This window comes from Cibotium barometz, chromosome 22 (assembly GCF_041138505.1).
Source record: "Cibotium barometz isolate CiBa-2024 chromosome 22, ASM4113850v1, whole genome shotgun sequence".
Lineage (NCBI taxonomy): Eukaryota > Viridiplantae > Streptophyta > Polypodiopsida > Cyatheales > Cibotiaceae > Cibotium > Cibotium barometz.
In genome coordinates, this window is record NC_141067.1 from 13,795,196 (window position 1) to 13,812,197 (window position 17,002).

Sequence of the window (17,002 nt, forward strand, 5' to 3'; positions counted from 1 at the left end):
TTTTAAATTAGGCCTTGAGTGAACGCACGTGATATAGAGAGTTTACGTATAATAAATCCCGTGAGCATGATATACTAGGTTTACATGTAGTGAACTTCTCAAGAAAGGCACCAAGATTCTTAAGGGCAAATAATTTCTATTGTTCCTAATTCTCTTTTATGTTTGATTTATGTGAGTGTGAATGAAATACTATATTTTATTATTTATTAATTATAATTCATTATAAATGAGGAACAAAACCGAGAATACATATCTATAAAGATATCACTCAATTAGAAGACCCCAACCATTAATCTTCTTTTAGGGAATAGTTTAAAGTGTTCTACCCCTCCTATAAAGGAAAAACTGCTAGATTAATCAAAACAAGTTGAACATAGTTATTTTTAGATTTATAAAAACATACTTTAGTCAAAGTAAGTCACCTAATACTAACTTCATCACACCTTTTATTTAACTCCATTTTACTCTAGAATTGTTAATTATTATCATTCAAAAAGTTTAATGATAATATGACATGGTATTGTATTACTCTTAGAAGTAGACAAACATCACAGGTTACAATGGGAAGTCAAAACATCTTTCTAAAATGGTGCACCATATCTTCATGAGATACAAGAGATCTAAATTTATGGATTCTTGCTATGTTCAAAAACAGATGGCGATATGTTAATGACTCCACTTTAGTGCTTAGTATTTCTTCTAGTAAAGTTGATATGACTTCATCAACTTCAAGTTTGTAATGTGCAATAGCATCCTCGTTGGTTAAATGTGTGTTATCTTTCATGAATTGAGAGATGGAAGAAGTTGGGTTATAGCTAGATCCTCCCTACATGTAAAGACACAAAAAATGTTATGAGATTTGTTAGAGGAATTAAACATTTTCATAAAGTCAAATAAAAAAAACATTTACTAACCTCAAAGTTTCTGATATCAATTGTTAGATGAGCGATTAGGCTTGCCATTTGTAAAATTCTATGATAAGCATGATCAAAAAGATCATTTTTTGATATCTTTGTACTTAAGAAAAAGGTAGAACACAATACAATGGGCTCAATACCAACAGATACCAATGCCACATCCATAGATTCTTTTGAAGTAGGATTATACTGAAATCGCCTCCATTTGGCTTCTTTGAACAATGATCCAATAAACTTTGCCCACTATGTATGGGACATAAAACAAGCTTTAAAAGTTAGGCATTTACTGTGTAGAAAAAGTAATGAGAGAATACATGTAAAAGACCAAGAAAATCAAGAAAGCATAAAGAAAATAAAGAGAAGATAAAATCTTACTGCTTGGTGTAGGTAAAATCTTGTGTTCCACCCATGGCATTTAGAGCTTTCAGTAATAATAGTATCAACAACATTATACAAACCCATAAACAAGGTTTTTCCATCTCGACTTAGGTGTGATATGGAGGCCAATTCCCAACTACATGTAATTCATTAAGGAAAACAATTATAAAGGTTTGAGGGAAATATATTAGTTAATATATAAAGTTGTGCGCTAAAGCAAGGTTCTTACCATGTGAAAGCCTGATAGAAGTCATGTAACTCTTCAAGGCATGTGTTGGAGTGAAAGAAATCTTGTAGAAGGAGAACAAGGACATGACATTTTGTCCAAACCAATCGTAATTGGGCCATATTTGGCTCAAAAATAGTGGATGAAATTAAGAAAAAGCATTGGGTTTCCATTTGTTTGAAAAATTCAAGTTCAACAAAGTGGAAATCTTCACTCCACCTACAAGTAGACATCAACATTTCAATGTTACACCTAGAAAACCATATGTGATGTTGAGGGAAAATGCACATGTATATAAAATATAAGAGATCACCTTAGAATTTCTCTATGCTCATTTTGATGTAGATGTTGGCAAAGTTGGTAATCCACTCGTGCCAAGTTTAAAAGAAACTCATTATGTGAGTTTGGAAGCCTACAAACAGTGTGTCCAATGTCATCCAAAGATACATCAAATAAGTCATCAAGTGTAATAAATTTTACCTACATGATTATAACATCTACATTATTATAATTTATCTACGGGTACATCAAATATATTTTACCTACATGATTATAGAATATACATTATTATAATTCATAAATAAGAAAAAATTATCTCTCTTTATCCTTGTGTTTACATGAGTGAGTGAGCTATTTTTTCTTGCCTTCTTAATGAGCTCTCCATGCTCTTAGAAATATTATTGAAGACCACGATATGCATAATTGGCCTCCAAAAAAACAACTAATTGTTGCATAACTTCATGCCGCATAAACGCTTCATTCCACTTAGCGGTTTCCCATGAAACACCAAAGGATGCCTATTGCGCCTTACACATATTCACCCTTCCACCTCCATCTCTACAATCCAGCCTCCATTATCTAGCCATCAATGGATGCATATTAAATCCTACCTAATTTTATCCAATCCAACTACCCTCCATGCTCAACTCCCCCGAGACTCCTCCTTGAGCTTCCCCTTTAAACTCTTTCTTGGAAGGAACCCCAACCCCCTCTAAAAAGAAAAAAAACATGAATACACACATATGTATGTGGGCCTGCATCTCTCTCTCTCTCTCTTTCTCTCTCTCTCTCTCTCTCTCTCTCTCTCTCTCTCTATATATATATATATATACATACATACATACATACATACATATATACATACATATATTCAAACATACACATATATACACACATACATACATGCATATATATAGATATATACATACACACACATGTATATATATGTAAGTGTGTATACATATGTGTACATATATATATACCTATACATATATGTCTTTGTATACATATGTGTCTTTGTATACATATGTGTACATATATATATACTTATACATATATGTCTTTGTATGTGTGTGTATATATATATATACATACATGTGTGTGTATGTGTAAAACATGGATACACACACACACATGTGCAAAGAGACACACTGTATGTAGACAAACATATACATATATACATACATACATGCATAGACCTCTCTCTCTCTCTCTCTCTCTCTCTCTCTCTCTTGCGCGCGCGCGCACACACGCACACACACACACACACACACATACACATGTATATATTATTCTGGTTAGAGGAGATGTAAAAGTGTATTTTCTAATACTTTTTTCTTCTCGTAGATTTGTAAATTCAAGAGGGGTTATAAAAGATCAAAAAAGGTTATTATCACATAGAGGAGGCCATGGGTAGAAGCTAGGTGGTTTTTTATAGGTGGAGGCCATGGGTAGAAACTAGGTGGTTTTTTATAGGTGGAGGCCAAGAGATTAGGGGTAGAGCCTAGGTAGCATTTTTTAAAGTGGAATGCCACCTAGATTTTATCCATTTGCATTAGAAAAGTAAAGATTTTTTAAAAACAGGATGGTATCTATGTATAAATGTACATACGTGTACATAAGTATGGATATATCTATATTAGTATGGCTATGTGTATGTGTATGTATATGTATATGTATGTATTCATGTGTGTATGTGTGTGCATATATGTGTATGCATGTGTGTGTATATGTATATGTATATATATGTATGCATGTGTCTATGTGTGTGTATATATATATGTATGTGTGCATTCATGTGCTTGTGCATGTGTGTGTGGTGTGTGCATGCATGCATGTACATGCATGCATTCAAGTGCACTTGTGCACATGGGGGGAATGTGTACCCATGCATAAGTGCGTGTGCGTGTGCGTGTGCATGTGCACGTGCATGTGTGTGTGTGTGCGTGTGTGCATGCGTGCATGTGTAGATTGACAAATGTATAGAGACCACGAGAACCTACGTGTAGAGGGCTTTGGCGAGCCATACATCATTAGCTCCATATAGATCAAGATATTGTCTAGTCTCAATTCGTGGGAGGCTTGCAAACCAGGGGAATGTAAGAGCATATTTAACCTGCATGATGTCACAATCTTATTTTCTTTAGAATTGCACTGATATTAAAGCTTTGAATTTAATATAAGTTTAATGGCATTGTGACTAACCTCGCCATGGAGGTCTTTTGCTATGACCCATTTATCCCTCACAACATTATGATTTGTCTGCTCCCTTAGGAAGTCTTCACTAAACTTGTTAGCTTCCTTCAAAATACTTTCATGGGGGAATCGAACTTGTGAAGCTCTAAACAGGTTAAATGTGGCTGTGGTAGAAGTGTCTGTCTCTCCTTCAAAAGTGAAGAACGTATCATGACATTTGAAGTGATGGAATGCATCTGCATGCAAGCAAATAATGGGAGGGTTAAGGATCACATACAATGGATAATATGTGATGATTTGGAAAAATATGTATTTATACCGGTAGAGAGGCTATAGCCGTGAAGTCTTAATAGTCGGAATGCCATATTAGTATCATCTAAATCTGTTAGGTTACAATTGCTTGCCCAACCAATCCCTCTCTCTGTCCAATTCCTATGTGTGACAAACAAGGGTGTTCAGCATCAAACCATTCCAACATAAGCCAATATTAGACTAACCGTTATCATGCATTTAGACATCCTACATTGATGTATTCCTCCTTCCTTTTTTGAGAAACTAATTTATCAAACAAATCTAACACATAGTATTCCTTTCTCTCTTAATTTATATGTTAGTTATTTTTAAATGATTTGATTTGGTAGATTCTAAATTTCATAAAATCCCACCATTTAGAACTTCTTACTTGTAGATGTAATCAAGTGCATCTTTTATTTCCTCCTGGAAGTATCTTGCTATTCCAAGCCTCTCAATGCGATCCACAAGCCATACACGATCAAATAAATCAATCGGATAAGATGTTGGTACTGCCCATAAACACGTTTGGAAAAACTAATTATTATATAAGGCTAGAAAATTAATCCATTCATTGTTATTTGACTTTCTATGATTCGAATTACGGTCTTTAAATTTAAAAATTAGCTACTTTTTAAATTGCATTTATTGTAAACTCAATGGAAGGAGCTAACCCAATGGTTTCTCTTATACTATTTTTTTAAAACTTTTGGTTTTGTGAGTAACTTAAAAAAATTACCCGTATTTTGGTACTTTGCAAGTACGGATGATATGTACTCCAAACATTTGAGATCCTTGGTGCACATAAGTGCACATGCAGTGGAAGCAAGAGAAGTTACAAAGGATCCATTCTTGTCTTGTAGCTTCTTAAGCTTCTTCCAGTCTAAGTTTAGTCTATAAAGACCTTCAAGTGAGAATAAGAGAGTGCTTGGTCGTCCATATAGGAGATCCAAAGGTAATCTACATCAACATCGATGATTTAGCAAGGGACAAAGACATTTGGCTATAACATAAATTAGACACAATATGGTTTAGATGAAGGTATACAAATATGGTTTAGCATGAACTACACAAACATGGTTTAGATGAGGGCTTACATATAATTTTGAGCTTTCACAAAATACACAAATATTTTGGCTTGGCACAAATCACACAACATACATGTAAGATTAAGTTCTACAAATATTTTGAGCATCACAAAGCACAAAATTAGCTATATGTATGTTCATCAAGAGTGATCATACATTACTACCTCTTCAATTTTCTCTCTCTTTCTGCTTGGATGTGTTTCACCGGTTCTGAATTGTATGGTAGATCAAGCTTGAGATCCTCAGCATCATCTAGCATGGAGGGGAAAACTATCTCAAACCCCGATGTCTTGTGCTCGGGGGGTTCATTGTAGAGTTTTGGTAGGGTATTTCGAATAAATTGCAACCCTATGTCAAAAAAAACATATTATAATCCCATTTGGAGACCAATGGGAAAATTGCTTGAAGTTACACAATCCAACGACATTTTCTTGTTTTAAATTGTTGAAGGTCATTGAGGGGATGAATTGCATGCAAGGTTGGTCTCTCTCTCTCTCTCTCCCCTTAATCCTCTTCTCTCCAGTGAATCCTTATGTTTGTAGCCATTTTGGCCTAGTGGTATTTACTCCCATGGGTCCCTCATTGACGTTAATAAGAATCAGTTTGTGGAAGCCCCTTGTATTCGTAGCTCCTGGCCACTTTCTCTTGTCTGCCCCTTTACTGGTTGTATCGTGGTCGTATAGATTCACCCATCTGGTACTACGGTTTCTCCCTGGATGCTCTCCATGCTCCAGCTGATGTAATTTATGTTCTATTCTAATTCAATTCACCGCGCTTATGGAAAAAAAAATAAGAATCAGTTTATCTAGGCATTTCTCTCTCTCTAGTCTCTATCTCGTGCAGTGGTGCAGGCTATTAATGAGATATACCTCTCTCCACGTTGGTGAGACCTTTGCTCCACGTTTTCAAAGCGATAACGCAAGCCAGAGTGCTCAAGAGCCTGTCGTAGGCTAGAAAGTAATCTGGGTAACCCCACGAGCCATCGGGATGTTGATTTGCCATGATCCAATCGAGCGCGAGCGGGAATTGGGGTCCTGTCGCAGACTCATCCATCGCGGGCACCCTTGCAACCCACGCTGTGTCGTAGGCACTCATGCACACGTGCTCGGCTGCCTCGAGCGTGCGAAACAGGTGCTTGATTGCTTGGATCCACTGCTCCATCTCACGCGGCAGGTGCAGAACCTGTGGCGGTAGTTGTGCAACTTGTCAGAAACGTGGCACGTCTACAGTGTTCCACGTGCACAGTCAGAGGTGTACCACGTGGCGTAGGTGTGCAAAAATGGCGTGACGCACGGGCAGTTGGCGAATCAAAATGTATTTATTACCTTTGGCTTTGAGAGGATCTCTGCGACAGCGTTTGGTGACTGCACCTTCACATCGCGGGCCGCGGCTGCGGCTGCCCACATTGGAGCAAACATTAGAATAAGTTGAAATTGAGTCAACATTAGACATTAAACCTTAGACTAAGTTAAACGTGATTCAACATTAGACATTAAACCTTAGACTAAGTTGAAATTGATTCAATACGACGGCAAAGCGAGGCTTCAAATCAAACAAAAGCTTAATACCTGATATTATCCCAGGCATTGCAGTCGAAGCTTTCTTGCAGCTCCGGCCGCTAATTGCTAAGCGAGGCCGGCCATGCGCGTTCCCAACATTAAGCAGTACTGCATTAGTAGCGGATGCCACTGTGACATACGAGCACGTCATGGCTTCCATAAAATTAACCTCGTTATACAAACGTTAAGAAGCAGCTAGACTTAGCGTTAAGATGCATCAAGAGGCATCCTGCTATTTATTTATAAGAGGACAATTCTCAAAAAAAGAAATTCAAAACAATTAAATATTGGCGACGTGTCGCTTTCGAAATTCAAAAAAATTCAATGTCTCACCATTCGTTTCAAAGGGAGCCAAAAATTCCGACGCCGTTTTTGGACTCTAAGCTTTTAAAAATACACAATAGGCTGAATTTTCAATCATAGCCTTGAAAACTCCACAATAATAGGTTGAATTTTAAATCTTAGACCTTGAAAACTCCACAATAATAGGTTGAATTTTCAATCTTAGCCCTTGAAAAATACACAATGCAGAGTTTGTTTCTAGCATCCATTGAAGTAGAATTTTGTTTCTGGTCTTCATTGAAGTTGAATTACTAAGATGCCTATCACATCACGTCTACCAACGCCATCAACCTATCCTCACCCTAGAGAAAACCTATATCTTACATACATTTCAAAGGTATTATGAAAATCTCTTATCCTTGAATTTTATGTATTTAAAATGACATTTTTTCTTTATAGGCTTACAATATTTTTTAAAATCAACATTTTTGTAGATATATATCCTAAAATGTGGATTAAATAAGTCTTTTTGTTAAATGCACATTATATATTTTTCGCACTTTTAAGTGAACTTCGTATGTAACATAATTCACCTTTGCAATACTACCAAGATTTTTTTTCACCTTTTGAACCATGAGAACTTTTTGAACACCAATTATGCCACTATTGTGCATTCGTTTCAAGGAGAGACTTCGGATAACTTGAAAATCCACTATATCCAACAATTTTTTTTTAAATCTTTGAGGTATATAGTGTTGTAATCTAGAATTTAGTGATGGAAAGCTCACTTTAGAAAATTTGTTTGGGGATTTTAAGATTCTACTTTATTGTAATATTTATGTAAGTGAAAATCTTGGTATGATCTTTATGAAAATCTTTGCAAGGTCTTTGTGATGTCACAATAAGAATATTGTAATATTTAAGTAAGTGAAAATCTTGGCAAGGTCTTTGTGATAATATTGACTATCTTCAATTTCCATACTTTTCCATTGGTTTGAAAATATATTCTTTACCCAAGTGTTAGAAATGCTTTTTGTGTGGACTTGATGAGCTTGTAGGCTTATGGGCTTGCTAGTTTACTAGCTTACGAGTTTGCATGCTTATGGAGTTGTGGAGTTGTGGTGGGAGTTGCAAAATTATGAGCTTGTTGTGGGCTTGTGTAATGAAGTAGGTTTGGGTGCACATGCACATGGGGATTGGGGCCTAGGCACTTGGGATTAGGGACATTTACATGTGTACTTTTGGGGGCCTTGGGCTATATAAGGCATAGGGCTCATGGACATTGTACCTTTTTTATCATATTCACTCTATAGACATTCATGTCTTCTTGGTGCTTTTTCCCAAGCTTTCATGTGGTGAACTTCTCCCATATGAGATGTGAGGATGGTGACCCACACCCATGTTGTCACTCCATGCTTTGAGTGGCCAACCCTAGTCTCTTGCATTGGTATCAGATCCCTAGGATTAGAGCCCTTGGCTTAGATCCTTGCTCAGGGAGTGATTAATGATAATCATTTTTGGATTATGCTTAATCTAATTTTTAGTATGATTTTTTTTCCTTGATTAATGATAATCATTTTTTGGATTACTGTTAATCCAATTTTTTGAAATGCATTTTCTTAGTCTTGATTAGTGTTCATTTTTTAAATTGATTTTTACACAATTTTCAGATTTGCTAATTTCTTGTTTGACAAGATTAGCAAAGAAATTTATGTTAATCATTTTCAAATTTGCATTAAACACTGTTTTCAAAACCCTAATCCACTTTACTGTTTGATTTCTTGAACTTCTTGATCTTCTTGATCTTGATTTTTGAAATTAGGGCTTGCAGAGATTTAGCAACTAGTTTCTAGTGAATTTCTTGTAATATCCTGATTAGAGAGCTTATATTTCCAATTATTAATCCATTAAGCCTCAATATCTATCCTATTTTCCTAAATCTTGGAGTTTTGGGAGCATATTTGCAAGAAGATTGGTTGTTGAAGCAATTTTGTAAAAATTTCATTTGTAGTTTTCAAAGACTAGTGTAAATTGTGCAGAGTATTCAGATTGTAGAGTTTATTCAGAGTACAGTTTGTTGTGTAAAGTTCTTCACATTATTGTGCAGAGAATTCAAATTGCTATGCAGAGTTCTCATATTTCTGTTGTTGCAGAATTGCATAGTGCTATACTGAGTGCAGATTCATTGTAGTTTTAAACAGATTTCCAAAATCTTGACACAAAAACAGAATAGTAAGTGATTCTTGATCAAATCTTTCTAATCTTGATACTTTCTTGCAAAGAAGATAGACAAAGATTACAAATCTGTTGGAATAATACAAATCTACACATATTAGTATAAATCTTGATGTACTAGAAGTAAAGGAAGCAAGATAAGTGTTGAGAAAAACATTGTTTACAAGCACCCTGGTTTACAACATTTTAGCACATTGTCATCAAGTAGATGTATAGCATGTTATTCTATTACAGATCTGAGCATCAGTATTATGCAGAGAGCATGTTGATAACTAGTTGATGCAAAATGTACAAGTTTTATACTTTCGAGTGCAGAAATTCAAAAAGTTTGTTGATTAACACTGTGTTTGCAAGTATGGCCTTGTTGGGAATTGAACCCAGTCCACTAGTGTGAGCCAGTGTGCCCCATACACCAAAAGGTTCTCCTAACTTGCATATAAGGATTCTTGAGTGTGGCTAGTAGCAGAGAAGGGAAAATCTGCATTGTAACACTAGATCTGCATCTCTGTGGAAGCACATATAGAGATCATTTCTCAACAAGATTCATGTTAAGGCTACTCATCATCAACAGCACCAAACCAAATATTAAAGAGTGGATTAGTACTAATATTTAAAAGATTAGTGCTAAACAAAACATCTTGATCAAGATTGACAACTGTGGGCAAAGATTGTGAAGTTACTTGTGATTAGTTCTTAAATCTCAAGGACTAGTGCTATTACATGGTGTGAGTTGGCACAAAATAGTTTGGGCGGCCTTCATCTTTGGAAGGGCTACAAGACACATTTATTGTTTGAACTAAAAAAAAGGGAAAAAAAGCACAAAATAGATTACTAAATTGCTCAAGTATCACCTACAAGGTTTAACAATATTTTAACAGCAGCTCAAGCATTTCAGTTTCAAACTTCAATCACAAAAGTGTGATTTCAAGCATCATTTCAACAATTTTCTTACAATATTAGACATCAGTGGGGTGATGCTCTTAAACAAGGCATCTCTAATATCAACGTAGCACATTTCTTAGCCTTTCTCCAACAACAATGCATAGGTGGACTTTCTCTCTGTTTCGTGTGTTGTTGGCTACGTCTCTCTCTCTCTCTCTCTCTCTTCTCTACAGCACACAATGCAGCTACTCATGGAAGGAAAGTGGATAGCAGTTGTCTCGCATAGCTAGCAAGCTCTTTAGCAAGGGTATCAATAAGCATTTCAGCAATTTCTTCAACAAACTAAAGCAAGTACAGAGCACAGAAACCTACCATCATACAAGAGGTTCTTTTGAAAGTTGGGCTAGGGAACCTTTTTTTCCCATTTTGACCTTTCACATTAACTTTTGTCTAGCCCACATTCTAGTGTTTTTTGACCACTTATCCTTGCCTATATTCCATACTCTTCCTCACCCTTGAGCATTTCAAGATTTTTTATATGTTGTGAGAGATTTTTGGTGTATGTTGGATAATTTTTGGGTGTTCTTGAGTGTGTTAGTTGGCCGCTTGGATGGTGTTCACATGCTTTGGGCCTTTAGGAGACGTGTTCACACGGGCATCTTGGCCTTTGCTTAGTGTATTTTTGGTTGCTTTTCCCTAGTCATTGGGCGTTCATGTGCACACTTTTAGCCATTTGGTTTATTTTTGGGCGTTCACACGTATATTTTTTGGCCATTTGAGCATATTGGTGCCTTTTCCACACGCGGTGTGGGATTCTTGAGCACATTTGGGGTGTTTCCACACTATGGGGCATTGGCGGGATGACATCTACGATCAACGTGCTACCCACCATCATCATTGTCGACATCACTATGACTCCATCCTAGATGTTGATCGTGTGGCATCCGCTCATACCCTATCACTCTGGCTCTATTATGCACATTATCTTGATTTACCATTTTAGGTGAGGAGATGCATATGGTTTGCCGAGTTCATACATACATTTGGCACATCGCAGCTTTGACCTCTAGATCCTTCTTCACCAACATCATGCTATGATGACACATCATATTCATGTCACTTATGGATGTTTGAGATTGAGAGGTTGTTGCCTAGCCAGCTTCTTAGACACTTATTTGAAGAGGGGGATGTCCGTGCCAAATGGTCCAAACGTTTTACATATGGTGATTTTGTTGAGGATCTATGTGGTTATCTTTACAACAGGGATGGTTCAACATTGCTTGCATCATGGGATGATGTATGTGGGGACTTGATTGAGTGCCCTACATTTGTGTGCAGAGATGACTATATACTTGAGGATGGGTATCATTATGGCATGCCCTTCAGCATCTAAACTAATCACTGGCCAAGTTTTGCTTTCTGCTTCTACCAAAGGGAGTCAAGGGCACTATCTACATCATTTTTATCTTCAACATGATGTTACCTCTTTGATCTTCTTCTCTGAATTATTCAAATTATTAGTACGATTAATTCATATTATTAGTATGATTAGTACTAATAATACTATTAGTACTAGCAGTACATCGACACTAAAACCACTGAAACTACTATTGAGTTCATTCTTACTAACTCTTAATTTTGTAAATTTTTTGTTCTAGTTATGCAGCCATATTTCTTCATGAACTTCAAAGAACAACATCCCTCCATTAACATCAGCTTTCGTGCTTTTCAGAGCCTGAAGCCTTATTTTGTTAGAAAACTTAAGGAGAGAAACACGTGCTGTTGTGTTTACCATACAAGACTTGATTTAATGTACACGGCTTGCTATGAATTCCATGAGGACCGATACAAAATCATTACATGGAGATGCATGTGATTGCTTGTGTACCGAGTGAGGAGGAAAAGTGCAATGCCTATGCAACCACCTATTCTTCAATGTCAGAATTCTAGAGGTCAATAGTATGCCCAAAGGAAGAGTCAGCTGAGTGGCACAATCTTGCATGCTTACTGTGCAAACGTGTAAGAATGTTTTCAAACCTTTTTTTTGTCCTCATGAGCTTGATGTAGCAAATCAAGAAGTGGTAAAGTGGAAGACTTATGAGTATGTCACAAAGGACATAGGAAAAGGTCAAATAAGGAAACGCATAAAACAAGTCTACAAGGAGATACATGCAAAAGACATTATCCCAGTGTTTTTGCAGCATTTGAATGTGCTCATCCCCCATAACTTTCGAAGTTACTGGCAAAATTCTCAATTCAAAGAATGCTTGAAGAATTTACTAGATGACATGGTGATGTCTGTTGTTAACTTTGCCAAGAATTATACCTTCAAGGTGTAGAACGAAATCCACTCCATGCATTGGTATAGTGATCAGTGTATAATATTGGTACAAATTTACTATTGGCAATTTCTAGCTATCAATAAAGTGTCCCATGGGGTCTCAAACAACACACCTTATGGAAGAGGAGGTGGAAGATTTGCACAGAGAGGAGTCGGGTTGATATGCTACTAGGAAAACAACAAGAGAAGCCACAAATAGTGATGGTAGTGACAAGGTTGTAAGTACTCGTCCAAATAGTTTCCAGGAAAGAATGCTAATCTGAAATAGAAGTAGAAGCTAGAACAATGAGTAGGGAACAGTAGAGGGTCTGAGAGTGAATAACCAAGCTTGTGCAGAGTGCACAAGGAATGGTGCAAAAAATGCAATAAAGCCCAGTTCTGAATGAGCATGCTGACATGGATCTAGACAGGTTAATCTTGGTCAAGAAAAGGGAAGATATTGTAACAAGAAAGACACCACTAGGCAATGATAGAGTGACTGAAGAAAGGATGCAGAAGTGCCAATTAGAGCCCATTATAGCACAAAGCAGTAAAAGCATCCTATAAAAAGAAATGGAAAGAAATTCAGAGCAAGTTTGGATAGGAAAACTGATAATAGAAGGTTAAGAAAAAGAAAGGGAAGCAAAGGGGGAAGAAGGAAAAGTGACAAGAGGCCAAAGTATGCCCACTCAGAAAGTAAGGACCAACAATCCCAAGGAGGAATATAACCTCAAAGAGGATCTCAGCAAGATGAAGTTGAACATAAAATTGGATCAAATGCTGAATCTGGTGCCTTCTATTACAGGTAAAAGTTTCTCTAGGCCATAGTGCCAGGTGAAAGATTGGCACAGATTCCCATGTAGGAAACAAAGAATCTAGCTACAGAGTCCAAAAATGTGAAAACAATTCATAGGCTTTCTGGAAGTGACCATGAAGATAAGAGGACAAACGGTGTCATGGGTCATCCTAGATGGAGGCTCTGAAGTGAATTTAATATCATAAAGCCTAAAAAAGAAGCTAGGAATTATAGAAATGTATCCTCCTCCATTCCAGATCTGGATGGGCGATTAAAGAAGAGTTCAACCAATTGGAATCATCAAGGGAGAACAAATTGAGGTGGTAGGATGCTGTGTTTATACTCCTGAAGATGACTGAGATCAAGGGTGCATATCCCATGTTATTGGAAAAACTAAGGCTCAGAAGTGGAAGAATCAAACACAACTAGGATACGAACATGATTACAAACCAGAGAGGAAAAAAGAAGGTATGCATATCAGTTGTTGCCAGGGAAAGCAAGTTAGCCGATCTAGCTAGCCGATCATTGCATGCAGAAGGCCTAAACTACTTGGAAGGGGTGGAAGATGACAAGGAAGAGTAGATCCTAAAAGAGCACACATAACTAATCAAGAGCTCAACATAATGACAATGACAATGGAGGCAGACTTGCCAATATTCATTGGATGATGGTAGCCTAATTGTATAGGCTTGGTACAAAAGTAATTAATAAGTTATTAAGAGATAGTCACATCTACCTAATCTAAAAGTTACAACTATCCTAGATGTGTGGTCATGGCCAAAACTCTTGTGCCAATTAAGGCCTTTAGACCATAGAACCATATGCCCATATCCCCAATGCCACATGATATTTTGGTGTATTTATTTCAATACCCTTCCACTAACCCTCTTTCTAATAACGTCCTCTAATGCATGCTTAATGAGTGTTTATGAGTGATTTTAGATGAGAGAAGGGACAAGGACAAGTAGTCCACCATGATAGTGTGATAATACTCAAGTGATTCAAGGTGAGAGGAGGTAGGAGGACCCATGTTCATGTTCCAGCACAATGGTGTGACAACACTCATGGGGGAGATGGTGATAGAAGCTACTACCTAAGGAGGTGTGGAGCTCTTGAAGTAATCTACTAGAGCTTGGCCATTAGAAATATCACCTTGACAATTTTAGCTTGCTAAGGTAGAATGTGTTTTTAGGAGAGGCCAAAACGGGAAATAACATTGGGCTACTAGATAATTGTATATTCCTCGTGTTGTCACAGCAAATTATAATTGATCTATCCATGGGCTCATTCATATCTATATGTAACATACCTTTGAGATTAACCAAGTTATGATTAAATATAATCCTAAGTTTTGGATGCTACAGATTTCAGTAATGAATTCCAATAGGTTTTCAATGGTTTTTCCAACAGAGTAAAGATTCTAAGTGTTAAAATTAAGTGAAAATTCAAGGTTGAGTTTTCAATTAGTTAGTATACTCAAAGCAAGCCTTTAAGTGTGTAGATGGACATGCAAATTGAAATTTGATCAAAAAGTAAAACGTGACTTATTTTTGGAGTAGACTTTCACATACAACTGATGTTCACGATTCCGCCCGCGCTAAGGTGTAGACCTCATGCTTTCTGGTAATTTAAAGTACCCACACAACTAGTATCTAATAACTATGCGCGAAGTTATACCTGTTGCAAATTGCAGCCCTGACACCAGATTTGAGAGGCTTGCCAAATCTACAAGAAACTCTTCCACAACTTCTGGAGAGTAGACATGGATTCCCACTCAATCAATACATTAGCAAATATATCGGGGAAGTATACAAACACTCTTTCTATTATTTTTCTTTAAATAAATTGATAAGCATGTATATGAGAGAATCTGAGTTGAGGTATGGAATGCTTAACGGTTGGATTTATTAATTAAAAATGATTGCCTTAGTCTAAAGACCAGGGATTTCACTGACATAAACGAAAACGTGTGAACATGTTAATAACATATGTTAATAACACATTGAAAAATCTTGTGATCACCTGTTATATTCACAAAGCTTTCACAAGGGCCTAAAATAATTATCTTTGTCGGGCATAAAAAATCTTCTTAGGTGGCCACTGACCTGCTATTATGTGAAGATGGTAACATGAGAACATGTGAATAGCTTATTCCCATGTGTAGCCAAGCTTTTCAGGGGCTCCCAAATGGCAAGTGACCTGTTATTTTTGTGAACGCTAACATGAGAACATGTGAATAACTTGTTCACGTGTTATTATCACAAAAAATCTTGTGATCACATGAATATTAAATCCCTGCTAAAGACTCATATAATAAACACTTTTGGAGATAAAGAATTAGAAAATAGAATATTTGACTAGTTTATGACTAGATTCTAGGTAAAACCTTCATGAGGGGCTTTTTTGTGAAGAGTTTATCTTTCCCTATGTTTAGAATCAGATTTTGATATAAAGATAAAAAGTTTTAGATGTGACAAAAAACTCTACAAGAGTGTATGAGACGTTAGAAAGGCAAATCCCTTTCGTTTTTGAGTTATTCGAGTGCAAAGTGGGGGACTTGGCTGTTTTTTACAGTTTTATGTTGAAAACACAACTTTGACCATTTTGAACGCTCTTAAAAGGACCTTAGAACTCATTTTTAGAGAGCCATTAGACATATTTTATAGAGCATTAGAAGTCCTAAACCTTTGTAGTTTTGACTTTTCTCTAATATCAAATAGATTGAAAGATACTACTCTCCCAAAGAGACTAATTGTCAGGCTTTGCCTTAGAAATCACTATCAAGGTCGACTACCTTGTCTATATAGATCGGATGGACTAATATGTAAGCATGGTTATGACTTAGCTATTGCAACTAGAGATTATCTTCTTGGTTAGAACGTGATAATTAATTATATTAAAAACAAAGATTCATATATAACTTGAAAGAATTAAAAGACTAAGAGAAGTTAAGGGATGTTTGAATTAAAAGCTAGTTTCTACACTTGAGGTTGATTTTGATGCTTGTCTTAAAAGATTGTGGACTAGAGATTTGATAAGCATGACTTGTGATTTCTTTGTTTGAAATGAATGATTGATATGCATGTGTACGAATGATTGATATGCATGTGTATGATGATGAGACTCGACATGAGATTTTGGGATTCGGTCCGCCGACCATCCCATAGACAGGGAACACTGGGCAGAGAATCAAATTTATGCCCTCAAGGAGCCATGTGGTAGAACCCAGAGAGGACGAGATTCATAAAGAGGCATACCTAGGATAGGCGCGATGTCCAGTGTGGAGGTTGGGTGAACGGGCATTAGAGAAAGCCCTAGATTGGCTGGATTTTGGTCATTATGACTAACCATGTTGTCAAGCATGGTGATGATGATAGAATCTTGGGATAGACACATACATTGTAATTGATTAAGATGCTATGTTGTAACTGATAGAGATTTATATCATGTGAATATTTGTTTGAGATTACATGATTATTTGCTTATGTGATAAGAATCTTAGATATTGCATGCATGCTTATTTGCTATTTGAGAAGGTTGATATGATTGTATT

General features: G+C 36.5%; 1 protein-coding gene across 1 annotated transcript; it reads right to left on the reverse strand.

Moving 5' to 3' along the window:
• Nucleotides 1-518: 518 nt before the first annotated feature.
• Nucleotides 519-7,141, reverse strand: LOC147626313 (ent-kaurene synthase CPS/KS, chloroplastic-like). Its single transcript, XM_086816911.1, has 14 exons — nucleotides 6,944-7,141; nucleotides 6,701-6,771; nucleotides 6,245-6,557; nucleotides 5,540-5,723; nucleotides 5,027-5,247; nucleotides 4,679-4,799; nucleotides 4,316-4,428; nucleotides 4,006-4,232; nucleotides 3,804-3,916; nucleotides 1,835-1,933; nucleotides 1,525-1,740; nucleotides 1,293-1,431; nucleotides 915-1,160; nucleotides 519-826 (listed from the first exon to the last, which is right to left on the reverse strand). The coding sequence occupies exons 1-14, from the start codon at nucleotides 7,092-7,094 to the stop codon at nucleotides 569-571; spliced, it is 2,472 nt and encodes an 823-aa protein (XP_086673037.1). The 5' UTR covers nucleotides 7,095-7,141; the 3' UTR covers nucleotides 519-568.
• Between the last annotated feature and the right edge of the window lie 9,861 nt (nucleotides 7,142-17,002).